The sequence below is a fragment of the Urtica dioica genome, chromosome 10 (assembly GCF_054948205.1).
Source record: "Urtica dioica subsp. dioica isolate 48M chromosome 10, U.dioica_male_clone48M_v1_H2, whole genome shotgun sequence".
Lineage (NCBI taxonomy): Eukaryota > Viridiplantae > Streptophyta > Magnoliopsida > Rosales > Urticaceae > Urtica > Urtica dioica.
The window spans coordinates 23903734-23926975 of record NC_142765.1 but is presented as its reverse complement, the minus strand read 5'-3'; the positions used below and the strand labels follow the sequence as shown (position 1 = coordinate 23926975).

General features: G+C 41.1%; 2 protein-coding genes, 2 non-coding genes and 1 pseudogene across 4 annotated transcripts; 2 read left to right on the top strand and 3 right to left on the bottom strand.

Annotated features, from left to right (window-relative positions):
• The first annotated feature begins 1831 nt into the window (after nucleotides 1–1831).
• Nucleotides 1832–16049, top strand: LOC149384264 (pentatricopeptide repeat-containing protein At3g47530-like; annotated as a pseudogene).
• Nucleotides 2375–2465, bottom strand: LOC149384267 (small nucleolar RNA SNORD96 family). The gene has a single exon (XR_016301937.1). It is a non-coding gene; the product is annotated as a small nucleolar RNA SNORD96 family (small nucleolar RNA).
• Nucleotides 10979–11935, bottom strand: LOC149384266 (phenolic glucoside malonyltransferase 1-like). The gene has a single exon (XM_089628809.1). The coding sequence runs from the start codon at nucleotides 11933–11935 to the stop codon at nucleotides 11078–11080; it is 858 nt and encodes a 285-aa protein (XP_089484935.1). The 3' UTR covers nucleotides 10979–11077.
• LOC149384265 (small nucleolar RNA SNORD96 family) lies at nucleotides 15419–15509 on the bottom strand. The gene has a single exon (XR_016301939.1). It is a non-coding gene; the product is annotated as a small nucleolar RNA SNORD96 family (small nucleolar RNA).
• Nucleotides 16050–16358: 309 nt separating the features above from the next.
• LOC149384263 (TMV resistance protein N-like) lies at nucleotides 16359–23130 on the top strand. The gene is made up of 7 exons (XM_089628332.1): nucleotides 16359–16524; nucleotides 16755–17258; nucleotides 17437–17851; nucleotides 17956–18693; nucleotides 18765–19091; nucleotides 19191–20207; nucleotides 20312–23130. The coding sequence occupies exons 2-7, from the start codon at nucleotides 16774–16776 to the stop codon at nucleotides 20843–20845; spliced, it is 3516 nt and encodes a 1171-aa protein (XP_089484458.1). The 5' UTR covers nucleotides 16359–16524; nucleotides 16755–16773; the 3' UTR covers nucleotides 20846–23130.
• Nucleotides 23131–23242: the final 112 nt, after the last annotated feature.

The window sequence follows — 23242 nt, the reverse complement described above, 5'->3', positions numbered from 1 at the left end:
CAACAGAGTTTCGTTCTTGCTTGGGCTCCAAGCTTGCGCGGAGCTGCACGCCCCCGAACTCGGAGAGAGGATTCACCGTTGCATTGAGGAGCGCGGATTCGGGGACTGTTGTTAACGTATATTTAGGGCTGTTAGATTTAGTCAGATAGTCAAATATTATATCCTACACTCTAGGAGTTAGTTTCCTAATTTCTAGTAAAACTAGTCGAAGCCACGCGCGAGCGAGTAATTTATAGTATTTATAATATTTTAAGTAAGTAAGTTATTAGAAGTAAATGTATTGTTATTATTGTTGAAGTATAAAATGAACTAATGAATGAAATATAAATTTGTCAATACTCTTGCTCCATTATATTTTGGATATGAATCTCATAAATTTTATAGTTTGTTGTACAAAATCATAACAAAAAAGTGTTTCATTTTGTTCATTTAGCCAAGTCCTAAAAAGTTACAAGTCAATACTTGCATTTGGAGTTAACAAAGTTCATTGGATTTCACCAACAAGATGGTTGAAGGTCATAAACAAAATAATTACCAAAATATTTGATAGAAAATTCACAACCAAGACACAAAAGCTAAAGAAAAGTTTCTTCACTTTGTTAGTGAAGTGGAGACAAAATGTACAGCCCTTACAATCTTTTCCTGATTTCTTATAATTACAACATTCAAAATAGCTAGACACCAAGGATCCAAAATTAAAATGGTGCATTCTAAAAGCTCGTTATCATAGAAAATGTGGGTCTTTTTGAACAAAAAACAGCAGGCTAACATCCACACCAGTTAGGATTTTTATGATTTTGGCTTCTTCGTTGGTCTGGTGTAGTTGGATAATAGTTGAGTGGTGGATTTTTGTTCGGGGTCCATCGCAGGTCAATCAGGGCTCGGTACTGGGTCCGTTGCTGGTCAATCCGGGCTCGATCATGGGTCTTTCACAGGTAAATCGAGGCTCATTCTGAGTTTCATCAGGATTTTCTGTGGCTTTCCAAAAGATATTGATCAAGAAACATTTGTCTACGCAAACAATAGATAGTGCATCACATATTCGTAGTCACACACGCTTCCTTTTAAATCTTCCTTTTAAATCGGTATAAGAAAATCATATTTCAAAGCAAATGATAGGGTCTGCCATAGCTTGATTAATCGAATGCTCCCGATTGAGTTGGGACCAAAATTTTAAATCCAGCAAAATATATCTCAAAGATTAGGATTTCTCTTTATTAATATAAAAAAAATTCCGAATTTTCAGATTAATATTATCATCGAATCGAATGACCTCAAAATATTAATTCGCTTAAAGCCCCTAATGAGTTTGGGCGGCCTTGATTACATGATATAAATTTTTTTTATCCCATCTCAAATAAAAATGAAAAGGATTAAGTACTCTAACTAATTAATATAGTTGAATTCTTAAATTAATTTCTAATCATTAATTTTTAGTTAAAATTATGATATTTTTTATTTAATCCTTAATTTTTTAATCGAATCCGTATTTTTAATTTTAATTATGTCTTAAAACTTTATTAAAATGTATTTAATTTGGATCTAGAGATGAAATTAGAAAATCACTACAAAATTTGCTCTTTTTTCCAGTCTAACTGTATCCCATCCCAGTTATCCACGTAATTCTCAACTCTCTTCTCTTCTTCTTCTTCTACTTCTTCTTCTTCTTCTGAGAGCTCACCTGCAATGGCGTTGGAGACGGATACAGCTTTCTCTCTCTCAAGCGGAAGTCTTATTAGACTGTGCAAAGTTCGTCTTCTCAGGCCAAATATTATTGCGCTGATGACAAACCTCTTTCTTGTCTCTCTCAACAGACAATAGCACAACGATCATGGCGAAACCTCTCTCCTCTCTCAACGCCATTTTGATCCGTAAAGCCCAGCAACGGCGAGGACAGAAAGAAATCGACATTGTGCACGTCATATCTCTCATAAACTCGTGTTAAAAAAACTCCCATTTGCTCCAAATCCACGCCCACATCGTCTGTTCCTCTCTCCTCTCCGACTCCGCCGTCTCTCTCGCCTTCATCAATCGCTCGTCGGCGCTGCGAGGCCCGAGCTATTCCCGGAAGTTCTTGGACCAGATCGCCAGGCCTTGTCGCGTCCACTACAACGCCATTATCAGAGCTTACTCCGTCACCGATTCAGCCATCGAAGGCCTACGCTTGTACCGCGATATGCGACGCCGAGGCGTCCCGGCGAACGCGTTCTCGTCGACGTTCGCCGCGAAATGCTGCGTCGGAGAGTCTTCGCTGTATTATTGGCACAAAGTTTTTTTTCCTATCTGTTGCGTCAGATATTGAACTTCTTACATTCAGGCCAGAAATAAGTAAGTTGATCAATAAACATCAAAACCCTGTGCTTTAAGAGCATTAATACCTCAGAATTGCAACATATGTCAACAAAGCTTAAAAAGCTATTCAGTCCCAAAAGATGTTGTTTGAAGACTGTTATCATCATCGGTATTATACTCACCACGAGGGAATTCTCAGCCACCCCTGAGGCGTGACTCGGGTTAGGGTCATTGGATAATAGCTGAGTGGTGGATTTTTGTTCGGGGGTCCATCGCAGGTCAATCAGGGCTCGGTACTGGGTCCGTTGCTGGTCAATCCGGGCTCGATCATGAGTCTTTCGCAGGTAAATCGAGGCTCATTCTGAATTTCATCAGGGTTTTCCATGGCTTTCCAAAATATATTGATCAAGAAACATTCGTCTACGCAAATAATAGATTGTACATCACATTTACGTACAGTCACACACGCTTCCTTTGAAATCGGTATAGTAAAATCATATTTCAAAGCAAATGATTGGGTCTGCGTTAGCCTGATTCATCGAATTCTAAATAAAGATCTAAAAGAAGTACGAAAAAAAAAAAAAACAGAGACAAAGAAAGGACACAAGGTACGGATTGGTCCTTGAGGTCACCAATCAACCCTGAGGTCAGAATCTTCTTGATCTTATCATTATACCTTTGTGACCATGCCATCATTGAAATATTTTTTCTGTTTATGATCGTCTCGTTGTAATGGATCATATTAATGTGTGGTCAGAGTATAGAGAATAGAGATTGAGTCAGAGGCAGAGAGAAACTTGAAATATGTTATTATTATGGCGTTAGGATGTCTTGTAGAAAAATTTGCTTGGTCCTAGACAATGCGACAATTAGAGCAAGTTAAGTATGTGTTATTACCATATCAGTAAAAGTTGTATTCGCTTCAAATTCTTATCCGATGTCTGATTCGCCACCTGAATTTCTAAACTGAATTATGGAGCGAGTTCTTATCCGTGCTGGGCTCTGGAAGATCTTCCATCATTCAGACAAAGTTGACTCTAATGGTTACTCCCATGTATGAACATCGTCCCACATGTCGCCTAAACATTATAAAGTAATTCTCGTAACAATCTGATATGGCTTGGCATATGATTTGAATAAGGCGTCGCAGTTCTTGAGTTCGCCGTGTAATTTCTGCTCAGCTTTCTTTCTGCAACAGATATAGGTGATCGGCATCAACGAAACTCAATTCTTCGAGGGCCTCTATGATTTTTGTTGCACAGCGGCGGACCGTGATGGAAAAACATTTGTCGTTTCAGGAATCAATGTTGACTATTATTACATTTCTAGGTTAGGATAGATAGAAATTGGATTTGAGAATTGGGGAAAAACTAACTCTCATCTTGAATGATTGAGAGTGAAAATGTTTATTCCAATCTAATGAGAAATGTACAAGTAAAAGGCTTTATATAGTCATGAAACATAAAAGAAATAAAGGAAAATACAACGAAAGAAATAAAAGAAAAACAACTTATTGAACTTGTCGTTTTATAGACATAAACGACAATACAAACATATTTGATCTCTAATACACCCCCGCAACATGAACTTTCCCGAAAGTTCATCTTGGATTGAACTTGAATATCGAAGAAGACAACTCGGAGAAGACCTCGATCGAATGAATGAAGAAAAAAATGACTTTGTGAAGAATCGGTCTTGTTTTGAGAAAAAAATTTCTCTGAGACATTTTGTCAAACACCTTGAATGCGCTAAGAAGAACATAATTGCAGAACATAGCTTTCTTGGCAGCTCTTGGCACCCAATCACCCGTAACGTCAGAGAAACCAACAAAGCTATCCAGCTCTCCGAAATGAGCCTGAGTGGGAGCCTTGGCTTGGGCCGGGTCAGCGAGCTCCGACGAAGGGACTCCGTAGAAGGCAACGACAGCATAGACTTTCGGGATCAAAACAGAGCTCGCAATGGAAAGCGCACCACCCATGCAAAACCCCGTAACACCCACCTTGTTCGAACCATTCGCTTTGAGCCAGTCGACCGTGGCGCGGATATCCTTCACGGCACCTTGCCAATCGAGACCGTCCATCGCGTACTGTGCCTCGGCAACGTCTAAGCATACCTTTCCTCGGTACAAATCGGGAACAAGGGCTTTAAATCCAGTGCCGAGTTGAGATATTTTGACGGCGTGGTTCTTCGCTTCGAAATCAACACCCCACCGTTCTTGAAGAACAACTATCCCCGGAGCATCTTCTTTCCCAACAACATACGCATCAAATGTAGTGTCGTCTCTCTGGATCTGAACTTTCTTGAAGTGAGAGCTTTGATCGAGAACCGCCATGGAAGGAAAGATAAGATATTGGTACGCAGAGAGTGAGTCGAGTTTGTTTGTCGAGGAAGCCCCGACGGTGACGACGACGACGATGGAGGTTTTCGATGAGGGGTTTCCGTCCAGCTTCTCCTCTGAGGAGTGTTCGCTTGCGAGGATACCGTTTGTCGATCCCGAATTGATTTGGGAGGTTCTCACCAATTGATTTGCGACGATCGTAGACGGTGGAGGAGGCGGAGCAGATTCGCTTGGAGCAGAGCATCTGCGGGAGGCGATCGACGCTACCAGCAAGCTCGGAGCACTCCGACTTTGATGACTCGGTTGGCGAGCAGGATCGGAACTGAGAGCTCGTCTTGGAGCGACCTTTCTAAAATCCTCAAATCTTGTCTGTTCAGCCTCGGCGGCCTCCTTGCGCTCGGAGCCGGTCTTGAACGTGTCGACGATCGCGATCCAAGCGTCGAAGGCAAAGATCAAACCCACGACGAAATCAACGAAATACCACGCGACCAAGAACCCCGAGACTTCTCGTACCCGTGGATCCACGGCGACATGACCGAGAAAGGCATGAGCTTTAGCCTCACAAAGAGCTTGAAATCATTATGGAGAAGGAATCGGGGATCGAAAATCAGCTTTCTTGAAGCCTTGACACCACGAAAATTGCCAAAAGAAGAACTTGAAGCATTGACACGGCGGGAATTCGCCGGAGAAGATCTTGAATGTGACGCGGCGGGACTCGCCTGAAGAAAATCTTGAAGCTTTGACACAGCGGGACTCGTCGGAGAAGCCTCTTGATGTTAGTAATCATTTAAGAATATTGCCCACATGAATAAATTATTACTAAATTCCATATGATGGGAATCTCAATCCTGGGTCAAAGTCTAAACCGTCTATAATGATGGCAAAGAATTAAATTGGCTAAAGGAAACTTATCTTCTCTGGTCAAAGTGGGAGATTGTTAGGAATATTGCCCACTTGAAGATAATGAATAAATGATTACTAAATTCGATAATAAGATTACTTTATTAGCATTATATGATTAGTGGGTTGAGTTCTAAACTATTAGAATCAATAACAACTATCTTCCATAGCCTCCGTATCTAACTGAGTCACGTGCTGGGCACCTGAGTTCGGGCGGTGAGCTAAAACGAGGTCGATGACTGATATACGCCTGGAAAGCTATATCTAAAGTCATATATGTGGAACACATAGTGAAGGCTGATCACTATGTGGGAGCATTCTACACTTGTGGTAAGTGTACGACCTGGACATGTCTTGGTGTAGATGTGTCGTTTAAGGACCGTTACGACACACTAACCGAGGTCACTATGATGGTCACAGTGAGACTTGATCTAAATCCTGAAGTGATCATGGACACTGGGTTATGTTACTGAGCTCTTTGACTCATTCGCTAAAAGGCTATTCATGCTAATCACAGCTTATGTCTTGGGAGTTTTCTCAGAGCATAATTCGAGTGGGAAGTGATTTACAGATACGGAATCCAGCCTTCCTGAAAGAAGGTTAATGTTCACTCACCTAAGGGTTGATTCCAGAACCGATAGATTGCTAGCACTTTCGAAGTAAGTAACGTTCGAAAGAATCTTTCGCTGGGGAAGCAACAATGCTTAGGGCTTATATGTATCAAGAGAAGTATAACAGATAAATTGACTTCTCTTGACACGGGTTGAACCTGGAGGATCTTGATCACGAACTGACTATATCAGTGGACACTCGTCACGATGAGTAAATATAATTCTAGTATAAAGGAGAGTTCAGTCTTGGCTTACAAGGTGGAGTATTTGACCAAGATTAGACGAATCGATGGACAAAAGAGAAAGGACTATTTCGTCTTTTTCATCAGATTTGTTAAGCTCCTATTACTAGGTCCATAGTCCCCGATTCGGCTCTGATAAAGTCGGATAAGAACTTTCGTATAATAATGTTTATCATTATTAACCTCACTTGCTGTAATTGTGATTGACAGCATTAATTATGGAAAACGGGTATTCGCAGAATTAAATAAATATTTATGGTAGAATTGTTTATTTATTGTTTGATCAAGTAAATAAACAATTATTAATTATTTATTTATTGTTGGACCAAGTAAATAAATAATTAATTGGGTTTTAAGCAATTGGGCCTTGCACAAAATATGAAAGTCGGATTTAGGGTTTTGACACTAGGGTTTGCGCAAATCCCCTTGGCCGTGTGCCTAAAAACCGATTTTTATAATATTGGTATTTACCAATATTTTCTCTTTAGTTGTTTAAATAAAGGAGAGAGAATAATATAAGATATTTTCCTATATTTTCTCCTTATTTAAATGAGAGTATTTAGGAGAATATTTAGGAGAATATTTAGGAGAAAATTTAGGAGAATAATATATTCTCCTTTATTATCTCACTAAATAAATTATTCTCTATTTAAATATCCCATAGATATTGATCTGATGAATGAGAGAAAAAGTAGGATTCACTTGTTGAGATCCAAGGGCCTAGGTTAAATCCATTAGTGTGAACACAATAAAAGGAAATAAAATATTCTGGAAGATTTCATGAATATCTCATTTTTACTACTATAAATAGGGGTTCATGAGAAGGCAAAAATTAAGGATTTTGACCTAGAAATTTCGTGGCCCTCCCTCTTGGCCGTGCGAAATTTGCTGCTTCTCCCCCTCGGAAATTTGTTTCCATTCTTAGTTAAATAAGAGAGAGATCTCGAAACACCTAGTTTCGTGATCTAGTGAGATAAAGACTGTGCCCACTCATCTTTCTTATTCGCCTCGGAGATTACGTTTCGGAAGACTAAGGTGTCATCCTCGAGTCCTTCATCAAGACGTTCAAGACGAAGACGGATTGTGAAAGCTTTCAGTTCGTGAGCCAAAAACTGTAAGTATTCGTTTTCGCTCTATATCGGTTGCTTGACTTATATGCTCTCGTGAATTAAATTAATTAAACATAACTAGATCTTGTTAATTATAACCATAATTTAATTAGCTTATGATCAGCGTAATTAATTATTTTTCCGCATTAATATGGTTATATGGTGAAATCATCTCAAAAGAGGCGCGTCGGAGCGATCGTTCGTGTCCGATGCGCGCTCGATCCACCAACACTTGAATGTTGACACGGCGGGACTCGCCGGAAGAAGATTCTTGAATGTTGACGCGGCGGGACTCGCCGGATTGGAATCTTGAACCCGTTGATACGACGTTGAATCGCCGAAAAAAAAAGATCTTGAAGTCTTGACAAAGCGGAAAATCGCCGGAAGAAGATCTTGAAAGTTAACACGGCTTGAATCGCCGGAAAGGAATCTTGATAAAAACACTCCGAACTTCCAATGCGCTCTGTCGATGAAGCTTCTTCCGTCGATGAAGCGATGGTGAGAAGAACTTGAAATCGAGAAAAAGAGGCGTTAAATAACCGGAATACTTGGAGATAAAAGGAAATTGACCTTCGTGAAATTCCACCGGGCTCGCGTCGGAGATCTTTTCCGATCGTCGAGGAAATCGGGGAGGACGAAGTGGATTTCTCCATAACCTAGAAATCGAATGTGGAAGATCGCTCTGATACCATATTACATTTCTAGGTTAGGATAGATAGAAATTGGATTTGAGAATTGGGGAAAAACTAACTCTCATCTTGAATGATTGAGAGTGAAAATGTTTATTCCAATCTAATGAGAAATGTACAAGTAAATGGCTTTATATAGCCATGAAACTTAAAAGAAATAAAGGAAAATACAATGAAAGAAATAAAAGAAAAACAACTTATTGAACTTGTCGTTTTATAGACATAAACGACAATACAAACATATTTGATCTCTAATAACTATTTGAGGTACTTCTCTTGAGAAGACTCAAACTGCGTGTAAACTTATGTGTGGGTCATCGATCAACTAAATTGCACGAGGAGCTTCGGGTCACTTCTGGACATAATTCATCTTGCTTCAGTGACAAAGCTGAGTTTGAGGTGTGAGATTTGTGGGAAAAGTGTGTTCTTTACGCTGAGGAAATCAAAGGAGACACAGACAGAGCTCATAGTTGTGGCCAAGCTTACATGCCCGTGAATCGCCACCACTATGATCGAGGCCACAGGAGTTTCCTTGGAATCTCAGGTTCACTCCACTTCTCGCAGTTTGTCCGATTTTTGTTCGGGGGTCAATCGGGTCACAATATTTCGTGACTCAATCTGGTCTCGGTCGTGGGTCTTTCGCGGGTTAATCGGGTCAAACATTACAGCTTCAACAAGGAAGACTTAACAGTTTCGTTGCGCTATGTAATGTAAATTTTGTAACATATAGATATGATACTCGAATTGTTTACGGGCAAACGTAATAAATTTAGTATAAATATTTAGAGAAAATATCGGCACATAAACTCAATGTTTACGAGTTGTAACACTCAAGTACCCATTGTTTAAAAGTTATGAGAATAGTACATAAAGTCAAAAATTTGGTCTTCTATTACAACCTCTGCCGTTAAAGACATGAATATTTATACACGTGTCAACACTGATTATTTTGAAATTTTTTAATTAATTTTGTTGTTTTTAAATATTAAAAGTTAATAATTTAAAAAATATATATTAAAAAATAAATTTTTCTCTTTCTCTCTCTCTCTCTCTCTCTACAACTATATCCCGCTCCTCCACAAATGCAGGCGCAGTCCCGCTCCTTCTCCTCGCCGACCTCTTATGTGATTGCAAAATCTCACGGTTCAAATTGCTGCAAATCTAGTTCTTCATGCTCGAACAAAGTATATCGAGATTAATCTTACTTTTTCTAGCAGAAAGTTCTTCAACGCTAAATCGATGTTCTCTCCACGCTCCTTCTCTTGATCAGGCTATGGATGTGTTTACCAGAGATATTTCAAGCTTGCGGTTCCCTTCGTTGCGCTTCAAACTTAGAGTAAAAGCTCTTCTTACTCAGAGTTTGTGGGGGCTATTAGAGTATAGATCTCATTTACCATAAACAACTCGTGTCTTATTGTTTTAACTTAAGAATTAAGTGTCGTTTGCTTATGTGTAAGAGTTAGTTACTTAGATAATCTTCTATACTATGTTCGTATAAGAATCTTAGCTTGTAATCAGTCATTGTATCAATGAATCATTTCGTAATTTGTTCATTTAACCAAATACTTCTCTATCGTTAACATTAACACACACCGGCAACAAAACTGTTGTACTTGTGAGCCATTGAGATTTGTGCATTCATTAACTTGAAAGCACAAACCTATGGGCATGGATGAAGCCACATTTGAGAAAATAATTAAAGCTTTTAACCTCAATAACAAATGGAAGAAAAAACTACTTATATTTACGACTTTAATAAGAATAAGCTTAAGAAAAATAGAATACTAGTTGCTAGTCTTCCCAAAAATATAGAGGATAACATGATTGATAGTATATACCACCATGATCGATACGAGACAAAATTATATCATGATGTCATACTCAAAAGATACATTGGATTAATACACTGGAAGCAAAGATCCCGAGCTAATTAGCGTACCCACGGTGATAAAAATTCTAAATTTTTTTCACTCCTAAGCTAATAGTAGGTGGCAAAATAATTCAATCAACAAATTATTGATGACTCGGGACAGCAACGAAGTTCTATAGCCGATATCTCTTATTGTTTATTTTCGAGACCTTTTTGGCAAAATGGCCGTGGTAACATGGATGATCTTCAAAATTGGATTCCTAATTGTATTTCGAAACTCAAAATTTGCTTGGCTCGAGGCAGATTTTTCTTGTCGGGACCATGAAGAGGCTCTGTTTGACATGCACCCTACAAAGGTTCCTAACTCGGACGGTTTTCAACTGGACTAACTAATTTTCAGTCAACTGGACTAACTAATTTTCAGTCAACTGGACTCTGTTGACTCTCTGATGTAGAGCGTAATATAGGAAAGAGAGATAATCGCAAATTGCAACACAAATGTGGACTTCTTTTTTCTATTTCATAAAATCTACCAAATTACATCAATGGAGAATAATACTTACAGAGTTGAAAAGGGCGTAAAAAAGGAAATAAATCATAATCAATGCACCAACAGATTCTAAAATTGAAATGAAATAAAACCGATCACAATTGATGCTCATCAATGCCATAATTTCCGCATCATTCTAATGCTCATCAATACCCTTTATTGCCATTATTGCCGCATCACTCTCGCTGATTGTGCTCACTTGAGTTGCTGACGTGACATTATATCTAACACTGGACCACCCACTCCCAGCCTAGTGGGGGTTCTATATTGTCACATATTCTGATCATCTTTCTGTACTATAACATATTCTGGTAATGAAAATACGCATGAAAAACTACAGCGTATGTAACAAACAAAATGGAAATAAAGCAACACAATATCACGAATTTGACAATCCTTATTAGAAAGAAAAGGAAAAAAAAAATAGAAATAAAGTGTTGGACGATCATCAACTTTTTAATTAGACTAACGGTAAATCACTCAACAAGACCTCGAGCGAAGAGAGAAGCGAAAGCTTCCATTTCATTTCTTTCTCGAACCAACCCGATCTCGATCCCGCCGAGCTCGTCACGACTGTCCGAAAACACGTACGCTCCGGTTGTTTCCACCGAAACCATCTCCACTTTCCTTGGCCTTCCCCACCCGAAATCGGTCCCATATACATCGAACCGGTTCGACCCAGCAACCCCAAACATGTTAACACTACCGTCCTTCGGACCCGCGAATCCTGCGATCAGACCGGCGGCCCAACCCTCCGCGCCGGCCAGAGCTCCGTCACGGTCAAGACTTGCCAAAGCTTCCGCGATGGCCTTCACGGCCACAACGAGGCCGTCTTCGCTATGCAGTGTTTTCGGGTCCTGAATAACGCAGACTCGGGTCCCAATGCAGTTCCCGAAGTAGTTCTCCGGCAGAGCTGGGCTCATTCGGGACCTGCAATCGTAGTTTATGACCAGCAATACCACCCCGGATTCGATTCCTTTGACCACAGCACCGCAGACGACGGAATAGGCGAAGGCAAGGCAAAAGGCTGAGAGGCGAATATTATTCCGATCTTCGTCTCCGAGTTTGTTTCCGATGGTTTCCCTGAGCTTTACTAAGTTTGCGCTGGTCAATGTGAAAGTGCCCCGAACGTGACCTGGCGGGGCTGGTTTGAGCTTCCAGCTGAGGAGGCTTCTGTTGTTCGGACCGTGATCCAGATCTCTCCAAGCTTTCGCGTACGCTTCTTTCAGCTTCGATGGGTCTTCTATCACCGTCTTGTCGCAGAACGGTTTGAGCTCCGGCGGCAAATCTTTTGACCTGAAGAGATGAGCCCAGGCTCTCATGAACGACCTCATGAACGACGTCGAAGTCTTTCCGTCGGCGAAGGCGTGGTGACTCGAGATTCCAATGCAGGCGCCAGGGAACAACGTGACTCGAAATTATGCCAATATATATGATAATGTGACCACGCACGGTAATAGCATGGCTATCAATGCAATTTGTATGAACCACAACGGATAAATTTCTCTATGATCACGCATGGTAACCGCTGGCTTTGGAGACCTTCCTTTATAACGTAAAAGCATATATATAACGTAAAAGCATATATATATATATATATATATATATATATATATATATATATATATATATCACGTAAGGAATTATGAAAGTACCCAAATTGCTAGAGTTTTGAGAAAGAATTGAGCAAAAAAATGTCCGTGATAGGGCAATGAACTAGAATGCTAAATAACGTGGTGACAAAGACGTTGGAGTATATATAATGAACATCTAAAATGGAAGTTATTGATTTGTCTTTATCTCGCGATCACAGAGCGAATTCTAAAGAATAGTAGCAAATGAGCTAATTTAAAACGATTAAATTGTCCAGATTGTCCTTTAGAACTTCGTTTTAAAGAAAATTAAAAAGTTGGCTTATATATATCAGCCGTTATTAATAATTAGGGCGGCGCAAAAAAACCGTAAAAATCGTAAATCGAACCGGACCGGTGATTTTTAGACCGTCGGTCCGGTTTAAAACGGTCTTTTTTTTCCCCGGTCCGGTCCGTTTTTTAAAAAAAAAAAACCGTTAAACCGGACCGGACCGGTTTATTTAAAATTATAAAATAAAAAAAAAAAATAAATAAATAAATTAATGTCCAATTAGCCAAATTAGACATTTTTGCATGTATTTCCCTCCCATACATGACTATATGTTTTTGTTTTGGTGAAAAATTAATGGTTTTTTTAATTTTAATTATGTAAAACAGTTCAAAACGATCCAAACGGTCCAAAACGGTCCGGTCCGGTCCGGTCTAAATGGTTCAAAACGGTCCAAACGGTTCAAAACGCTCCTGTCCGGTCTACACGATTCAAAACGGTCCGGTCCGGTCCGGTTTTTTTACAGTTTTTTTGTCCGGTCCGGTTTGGGTTTTTTTGGACCGTTTTGAGCGGTCCGGTCCGATTTTTTGGCCGGTTTTGGACCGGACCGGACCGTGCACAGGCCTATATAATATAAAAATTCCTGATTTCGTATTGAATGCGAATTTTAGAATATATTTGTTTGACCAATAAATTAGGAAAGAGTAACAACTGGATAATATATCTTTATAAAAATTTGTCAACGGTTTTTATGTAAATGTAGACTTTTGGCGAAAATTACTTCGAATTATTTTTCTATTGAAAATTAATACAGTAGTTTTGTCATCTTTATTACTACTATTATTATTATTATTATTATTATTTAAGGTTACCCTAGATCCACTGTGTTAAAAATCTAGTTTAATTATTTAATAATTAAGAAAATAATTCAAATTAAAACAAATTACTATGCGATTATAATATATGAGACATGTCCATGAGCTTGAATGTTTCTTTAATAATGATTATCCAATTAAGTATTCCGTTAATTTAATTAATTGAACAATTAATTTAATTGACTTCGATTTGATAAATTATTTTCTTAATAAAATAAAACTTTGACTAAATCTTTAAAAATAAATATAGAATCGACTAATTACGACAAATATTTCACAATATATTATATAAGCAAAACGTAACTACCTTTATGCCACAGTTTCTTAACAACTTATTCGAAAACTACCCACAATACCGGTTAATCAAATTCGCTAGATCGAGGATTAAAGTATGCGAAATTGTGCTAAAAATTCATTAACGTGAGGCTTTTATTGAAACCGTACGTATATACGTACAGTGGACACATGATTGATCAATAATATGATAGTGCAATTAACCACAACGTAAACGAGTAACATTGAAGCCAAAGCGCGGAAACACCGCTGTTTGTGTGGCGTTCCTGTGTCGCTCCTCGGCGCTGCGAGGCTCGACCTATTCCCGGAAGTTCTTCGACCAGATTCCTTGGCCTTGTCTCATCCACTACAACGCCATGATCAGAGCTTACTCCACCACTGATTCAGCCCTCGAAGGCCTACGCTTGTACCGCGACATGCGATTCCGGGGCGTCCCGACGAACGAGTTCTCGGCGTCGTTCGCCGTTAAATGCTGCGTCGGAGAGTCTTCGCTCACCGGTGGTGTTCAGGTCCACGCGCGGGTCCTGAGGGACGGCCACGCCTCGGACTCTCACCTCCTCACTTCTCTGACCGAGGTGTACTCACGCTGCGATAGGTTCACCGTCGCTTGGAACGTCCTCATCTCTTGCTATCTCCGAAACGATCGGGCCCGGGACGCCCTGGCTTTGTTCGACGCGATGCGGAACAGAGAGGACGTGTGTGAACCCGACGGAGTGTCGTGCTTGCTTGGGCTCCAAGCTTGCTCGGAGCTGAACGCCCCGGGACCCGGCGGGAAGATCCACCGTTACATCAAGGACAACGGTTTCGGCGGTCTAACGAAGCTGAACAACGCCCTCGTGTCGATGTACTCTCAGTGCGGGCACTTGGGGAAGGCTCTGGCCGTGTTCCGGCGGACGAGGAAGAAGAACGTCGCTTCGTGGACCGCTCTGATCTCCGGGTTCGCCGTGAACGGCCGAAGAAGAACGTCGCTTCGAGGCGAGGAAGCAAGTCAAGAAAAATGCGATGGTGACGGTTCGCGGGCGGAGCGCCATCGAAGTCGACGGAGAGGTCCACGAGTTCGTCGCGGCCGATATTTCGCACCCGCGGTCGCGCGAGATCTATCGGGCGCTCGGGGAGATCGTACGGAAGCTGAAGAAGACGATCAAAGGGTATGAGTTTTACGTGTCGTCGGAGTTGCACGGCGAGAAATTGGCAATCGCTTTCGGGCTTCTCTCGACTCGTCCCGGGGCGACGATCAAAGTGACCAAAAATCTCCGCACTTGCGTCGACTGTCACGATTTCGCCAAGGCTTTCTCGTGGGTTTACGATCGAGAGGTCGTCTTTAGAGATCGAAATCGGCGGATTCATCATTTTCGGGAAGGACGTTGCTCTTGCAATGACTACTGGTAGAGTATTTTTTTTTTAATATATTTATTTCAAGAAATACTGATCACCTGTGTATACAATATTCTTTGCACCAATGTCCTCTTGTAAAATGGGACAAATTTTTGGTTTGTTGAATAGTTGGAATAATACAATGTCAACGATTTACTTACGAGGAATGAAATTACAAAGTTCACAGGTATTATTTGGTTAGCTATTTAAATGCAGAGGCAATTTTTTTAAAAAGGTGCCATATCTTTGAAACGGGGATGACAAAAACGATAAGGTACGTCTGTTAACTTTGTATTATTGGCACAAATATTTTTTTTTTCCTATCTGTTGTGTCAGATATTGAACTTCTTACATTCAGGCCAGAAATAAGTAAGTTGATCAATAAACATCAAAACCCTGTGCTTAAGAGCATTAATACCTCAGAATTGCAACATATGTCAACAAAGCTTAAAAAGTTATTCAGTCCCAAAAGATGTTGTTTGAAGACTGTTATCATAATCGGTATTATACTCACCACGAGGGAATTTCTCAGCAACCCCTGAGGCGTGACTCGGGTTAGGGTCGTTGGATAATAGCTGAGTGGTGGATTTTTGTTCGGGGGTCCATCGAAGGTCAATCAGGGTTCGGTACTGGGTCCGTTGCTGGTCAATCCGAGCTCGATCATGGGTCTTTCGCAGGTAAATCGAGGCTCATTCTGAGTTTCATCAGGGTTTTCCATGGCTTTCCAAAACATTCGTACAGTCACACAATAGATTGTGCATCACATATTCGTACAGTCACACACGCTTTCTTTGAAATCGGTACAATAAAATTATATTTCAAAGCAAAATCGGTACAAAGCGAGAAGTTGGCGATGGCTTTCGGGGTTCTCTCGACTCGTCCCGGGACGACGATCAGGGTCACCAAAAATCTCCGCACTTGCGTCGACTGTCACAATTATGCCAAGGCCTTCTCGCGTGTTTACGGACGAGAGGTGGTCTTTAGAGATCGAAATCGGATTCATCATTTTCGACATGGACAATGTTCTTGCAATGACTATTGGTAGAGCATTTATTACTTTATTATACTTGATCCAAATGAAAAGTGGGGGATAATTGTCTGTGTAGTTGTAGACTATTCTTACAATAAATATCTGCTAAAATAAAAATATAAATCTCACATTAGGGGATAGTTCCAACTTCCATGTATATTCCTATAGGTGTGAGTGTGACCAGTCAAAGTGTCTACTATCCAACAAGTCAACACGGCTTTGCTTTTAGTCAATGCTCTCCCTTGTTCCGATATTTTCAAGATTGCCACTTATATGATAATACTTGCAAATCTAACTAGTACTATTAAGTAGAATAGTAGATCCATATATTCCACCAAAATCACAGGGCTCTTCTTTTCTTCCATGGCGTCTTCACTCGGCCTCAGTTCAGTTTGGTTCAATTTCTTTACTTCCGTTTCACCCACCCTCGTTTGATATGTAGCTGATTTTGAAACGCTCGGGTTCGTGATTGCGAATTCGGAGAAAAAGGTATTTTTTACTTTCCTTCACTAAATACTCATATCGCATCTCTGGTATATGCTGTTTTGGCTGGATTAATTTCATTTCCTTTTATTTTAGTTAGCAGAAAAAGAAAAAAAAATGATGGGTTACAGATTTGTTTTTAGCTAACGGGATTTTTTTACTTGTTTAATAATATTGAGCGTGTCATTACGGTTCCAACAAAATTGCTGATTTAATCTTTGTTTTGTTGTTTAAGTGAGATACTCTCTTTTCTTCCATGGCGTCGCCCAAGAAATACGACGTGTTTCTGAGTTTCAGAGGCGAAGATACACGCTACGGCATCACCGGTCATATCCACAGAGCTTTAGATGGCAAGAAAATCAAAACCTACATCGACGACAAGTGCCTCGAGAGAGGCGACGAGATCACGCCGGCACTTTTGGCAGCCATTGAAGCATCTCGGATTTCGGTGGTGGTCTTCTCAAAAGACTACGCTTCGTCATCATGGTGTCTGAGCGAGCTTGTTCACATTCACAGATGTCGCCGTGAACTCGGTCAGGTCGTTTTGCCCATCTTCTTCGAAGTAGATCCATCGCATGTTCGGAAACAGGACCAGGGAAGCTACAGAGATTCTTTCAAGAGACACGAAAAGAATCCCAAACACTCCAAGGACACCATAAAAGAGTGGAGGTCTGCTTTGGAAGCATCGGCGAATTTATCTGGTTCGCATTATTCGCGATCCAACCTTTTAGCAAAATTCAGGTTATTATGTATACGTGTATATTTCTGGATTTTCCATGGATTTAGTTTACATTATATATTGATTCTTCTTTCCTGTTTTGGTTCTATATATCACTTCCAGTAAATTGCACAAAGTCAGTCAGTTTTAGCTGAAAACACAGCTAATTAAATAACTGATAATTAAGGCTTTCTTGTACAGGAACAAGTCAGCGCTTGTCGAGGACATTCTGAACACTGTTCTGAGTACATTAAACAAACCTGCAATTCCAGTTGAAATTGATAATTTTGATGGCCTGATTGGAATGGAAGATCACTTCAGAGAAATCAAATCTTTGTTGATGTCCGAAGTGCCAGGACTTCAAATAATAGGTATTTGGGGAATGGGTGGTGTTGGCAAGACAACCATTGCTGAAGCCGTGTCGTCTCGGCTTTTTACCGAATTTGAGAGCCACTACTTTCTGAAAGATGTTAGAGAATCGTCTGAGAAATACGGGTTAGAGAGGTTGCGAAACGATCTTATTGCTAAGTTACTAAGCGACAAGAAGTTGGATTCTGGATCACTCCTTCCGAGTCCGGTACCGAACCACACTAAAGATCGGCTCCGCCGGACAAAGGTATTACTTAGATTTCTATTATAAATTGTATGTCTGGTGTTTTCTGATATTCATTATACTCGAATACGACTAAAAAAGAACTAATTCTAATTATACTCTAATAGGTTCTGCTCATTCTGGATGACATAAGCGAAAAACAGCAGTTGGAATATTTAATCGGCGATCATATCGGCAACGGAAGCCGCGTTATCGTAACCACTAGAGACGAATCAGCACTTCGGGGGACCGACATTGATGGAGCGACCTTCGTTAAATACAAGGTTGATGTCTTAAGTCTCAAGCAAGCCCTTGAGCTATTTCGTTTGAAGACTGGCAAAGAGAATCCATTCCCGGAGGATTACGTGAAGGATGTTGTGGAGTACGTTGGAAGAAACCCGTTGGCCATAAAGGTTTTCGGTTCACACCTTCGTTCTATGCGCAACCCGTGCATAGATAATTGGAAAATGGAATTGGACAAGCTCAAGGAGATTCCCCATAATAAAATCCTTGAGAAACTCAAAATAAGCTACAACGCGCTTGGCGAAACCGAGCAGAAGATATTTCTCGACATTGCATGCTTCTTCAAGGGAAGGAAAAGAGAGTTAGTGGAAAGCATATTAAATAAGTGTGACTTCCACGGGACTACAGGAAGAGAAGGGTTTGGCCTCTTTGCGAGTATAGGAATAGATGCTCTCATTGATAAGTCTCTGATAACCTTGGATGTTGAGACCAACAGTCTTGACATGCACGATCTGATGCAACAAATGGGTTGGGAAATTGTACGCCGAGAATCTGAAGAACCTGGTAACCGTAGTAGGCTTTGGAATTCTAAACATGCATATCATGTGTTCGAAAACGGCACTGTAAGTACTACTGCTTTATTTTTTTCTTCGATGATGGAAAGAAAATCATATAACCTGTGTGATTGTTTTAGGGGAGTGCTCTAATTGAAGGGATATTTCTAGACGCCTTAAGCCTCGAGGAACATCTACACATGAAATCAAGAGTGTTTCAAAGAATAACGAAGTTGAGGCTTCTTTCTATATCTAGTTCTCCCTATGATTTTGATTCCTACAAACTTGTTGAGTCGGGAGTTTCTAAATTGAGAGTAGAGGCACTCGACTATTTTCCCGAGTCACTTAGATATCTTAAGTGGGAGGAATACCCTCTAAAATCATTACCAATAGGCTTCAGTGCACGTTATCTTGTAGAACTCAAGCTCATCCATAGCCAACTTGAGCAACTATGGCACGGAACACAGGTTTGTAATTAAAGACGAAAAGAAAAAATCTATGTGTCCGAGTTTATTCATATACAAATCTCTCTCTAAAGTGCTCATTATTCATATTTTTTGATACAGGAACTAGTCAACCTTAAAAGTATTGATCTAACAAGCTCCAAGTTTCTCCGTTACCTTCCAGATCTCTCTCTCGCGCCAAATCTCGAGGTGATAATTCTCGAATGCTGCTCTAGGTTACTTGAAGTTCCTTGGGATGTTTTTGGAAAGCTCGACAGGCTTTCATATCTTGATCTTAGCTACTGCAAGATCTTGGGCTTCCTTGAGAGCATTGATGCAAGAGCACTGAAAACCCTTTCCCTTCAAGGCTGCCCTAAACTCTCGACCTTGCCGTGGATAGCAAGCACAAGTCTCGTGACCTTGGATTTATCTTGGACTCTAATAGTGGAGTTGCCATCGTCTATCGGTTACATAAACACTATTTCCGAGTTGAGACTCGGTTGCTGCAGAAAGCTTGTGAGTCTTCCTCGAAGCATATCTCAACTACACCTCCTCAAAACCCTTTCTTTACGCGACTGCACAAGACTGAAGAGCTTGCCAGAGAGCATCTTTGATCTGGTGTCTCTCGTCGATCTCGATCTGTCCTCATGTTCGTCATTGACGAAGCTTCCAGAGATCACAAAAACAAACACTACTCTGGAAAAGCTTACGCTTTTGTTCTGTGAGATTACGTGCCTTCCCTCGTCGATCGGGAATCTAAACAATCTCAAGCGGCTAAACCTGGGCTACTGCAGAAATCTCGAGTCTGTGGGAGATTTGTGTGGTTTCCAGTTGACACATCTCTCGCTGAAGGGTTGTGTGAAAATCCAACGCATATCGGAGCTTCCGTACACTCTCGAATACCTCGATGCTTCGCTTTGCTATTCCCTAGAGGAAGTGGCGCAAGTGTCGTGCGGACAAGGACTTTATGAAAGGACAAGAAATAGATTCTGGCATCGTTCTCGCAAAGTTACGTTCAGCACTACGCGGTTTGACATGTGTTTGCATTTGAATCAGCGGTCACAAGACAACATTATAACCGCTTTCCAACTCAAAGTCTTGCACATGGCCTCTCATTACTACACAACAGCTAAATGGGAGGTAATCCCCTCTTTTTTTATTATTATTATTTTTTTTTAACAATCCAAAGATTCTACAATTAAAAGCATAGAAAAATAAGTATTGTGCTAAAATCCTACATCCAGGTCAAAACGCTCCCTGCAGTGACGGCTGTTCTCCCGGGGAGTAACATTCCATATTTTTTCGACTTCCAGTGTGAACATTCCACAACCGAGTCGATTTCGGTGACGGTTCCGCTCCCAGAGGACTGGCGCAGCGAGGGCATAATGGGATTTGCATTGTGCACCATCTCTCACGGCCGTTGTACAAATGTTTATTGCAAAATCGAGTTCAAAGTAAAAGACAAGGCTTGCCCCGAAATGACCGCTGTTTTTTCGGCGTTTGATGCGTGGGAATGCGGCGGTGGCTTGGTGGAAGATTCTTTGCGGGGAAATGTGGTGATGTGGTACAAGCACTTTGACTACAGTCACCTCCATGGCCGCGCCGTCGAGGCCTCCTTCAGGTTCTGGCTGGAAGACCATTACAAAGACTGCCAAATTCGCCCTCCAACTAAGTGTGGGGTCCACATCTTGCGCGCCAAGGACTTGAAGGATATGAATCTGATCCACGGCGTCGACAACGAGATCAGTGATAGGAAGCGTCCGCGCGAGGAGGAATGAGCAGCATTCTAGAAGAACTGTACGAGGAGGAATTTTCAAGTCTGGGAAATTTTATGTGGGGGTGATGAAACGCCAAAAATGTTACTAACGGAGTGAGGTATGAAGAAACAGAGGAGTTGAACTAAAAAGAGCCAATGATGTGTCGAATTTTTATTGGAGGAGAGAGGAAGGGTGACGCCGAAGATGGACCGAGGATCTGGATTCGAGAAACTCGTGTGAGGTAATGCTCATAGTGTGTGATGAGATTGGGCAGGGACTTCTAGGAGATACAAACTATTCGAGAAACCTGAGTTTCTTAAAAAAAAAAAACTTTTCTCTATGCTCTCTGGAAGATGTCATAGAAATGTGCCATAGAAAAGGTTTACATCCGAGGAGGTTTGCATCTAAAAATCCCGCACACAGCCTCATGAAATGTCGAAGGTTTATCGTCCAGGAAGGATCATCCGAGGAGAGTCCTCGTTCTTCAGAGGACACTATTAGCGTGGAATACTCAGTGTGTTTGGAAGGCATCGCCGAAATGCTTGGGCTCGGCTCTTTGACGGCCTCCTCTGATGGTTATCCGCACATCGAACCCAACCTAAATTCCTAGGTATCTCCTATCCTATCCACATCGATTCTTATGGCTCCCAATACAGGTAGTGGTGAGCGTGCTCCGCGGCAAAGTAACTCCAAGCATGGCCGGGGATCTAGTCAGCGGAAAAGCAGCCCAAGAAAGTCCAAAAAGAAAAAAAGAGAATTAAGGAAACTGGATTTTAACATGAGTAATGGGAAACCAAAAAACTCAAGGAGGAACATGGATATTAGATGAGGATCCTTTCGTGGAACGTCAGAGGGACGGGTCATCCCGATAAGCGAAGAGGTATAAAATCGGTGGTATGTAAGATAAACCCGGACATCGTAGTTTTGCAAGAGACAAAAAAAATGAAAATCGATAGGAAGTTTGTAGGCGGCGTATGGAGCTCCAGATTCAAAGAATGGGTTTCGTTACGCTCCATGGGAGCTTCGGGGGGTATAGTAATCATTTGGGACTCGAGAAGTGAGGGTAACGGAAAGTTTGATTGGAGACTTCACGGTATCAATTAAGATAGAGAACGGGGAACTTCTGTGGTGGTTTTCAAGGATCTATGGGCCGTGTCGTTCAACAGAGAGGGCTGACTTTTGGGATGAGTTGGCCGGTCTAGGAGAGATATGTGGTCTTCGATGGTGTCTCGGGGGGAACTTCAACGTAACCAGATTCGCAGCCGAGAGAAGTGAACCTACTACAGCGAGAAGGAGTATGAGAATCTTCAACGAGATCATTTCCGAACTATCTTTGTCGGATCACCCGCTCTCAAATGGAGAATTTACATGGTCAAACTTCAGGGAAAATCCAGCATGTTCACGGCTTGACAGGTTTCTTTTTACGCCAGGATGGAGGGGCATCTTCACGTACTGCTCACAAGAGGTTCAATTAAGGGGTGTCTCAGATCACTTCCCCATTACGATCAACACCGAACTGGCCAAATGGGGGCCGGGCCCCTTTAGATTGGACAACGAGTGGCTGGATCATCCGGAATTCAAGGACTTGGTTGCTACTTCGTGGTTGGAAGCGACAACGGACGGATGGGCAGGTCACAGGATCACTGGAAAACTGCAAGTTTTAAAAAAGAAAATCAAGGGTTGGGCGGTCGGCGAAAAGAAAAAAAGATAGGGGAAAAATTAGAATTGAAAGGGAGATTGGCAGACTAGACCGACAAGAGGCCGGTCCTGATTGGACAGAAGAAAAGAGAGTCGAAAGGGCCTTCTTGAAAGGGCAGCTCGACGGTATTCTCGCCAATGAAGAGAGGATAACAAGGTTAAAGTCGAAACTAGCATGGGCTAAAAACGGGGATGCCAACATTTCACTCCATGCTTAGTGCGAGAAAATCAAAAAATGCTATATGGAAATTTGACCGAGTTTATTTCACTCCATGCTTTTGTAAAGTTTCTTTTATTTTGACCGGCCTCCTGGTTCTTTGTGGGAGGTAAGACACGGTCCGGCTGTGCTCTCGCACGTCGCTTTTGTAATTAGGCTTAATGCCATGTTTATATAGAGTCGTTTAAAAAAAAAATTAAAAAAATTAAGCACGACCAACCGCTGAGCACCATATCTCTCAACCAATATGGAGCTAGGATTTTATATATTTATTTCAAGAAATACTGATCACCTGTGTATACAATATTCTTTGCACCAATGTCCTCTTGTAAAATGGGACAAATTTTTGGTTTGTTGAATAGTTGGAATAATACAATGTCAACGATTTACTTACGAGGAGTGAAATTACAAAGTTCACAGGTATTATTTGGTTAGCTATTTAAATGCAGAGGCAATTTTTTTAAAAAGGTGCCATATCTTACAACGGGGATGACAAAAACCAT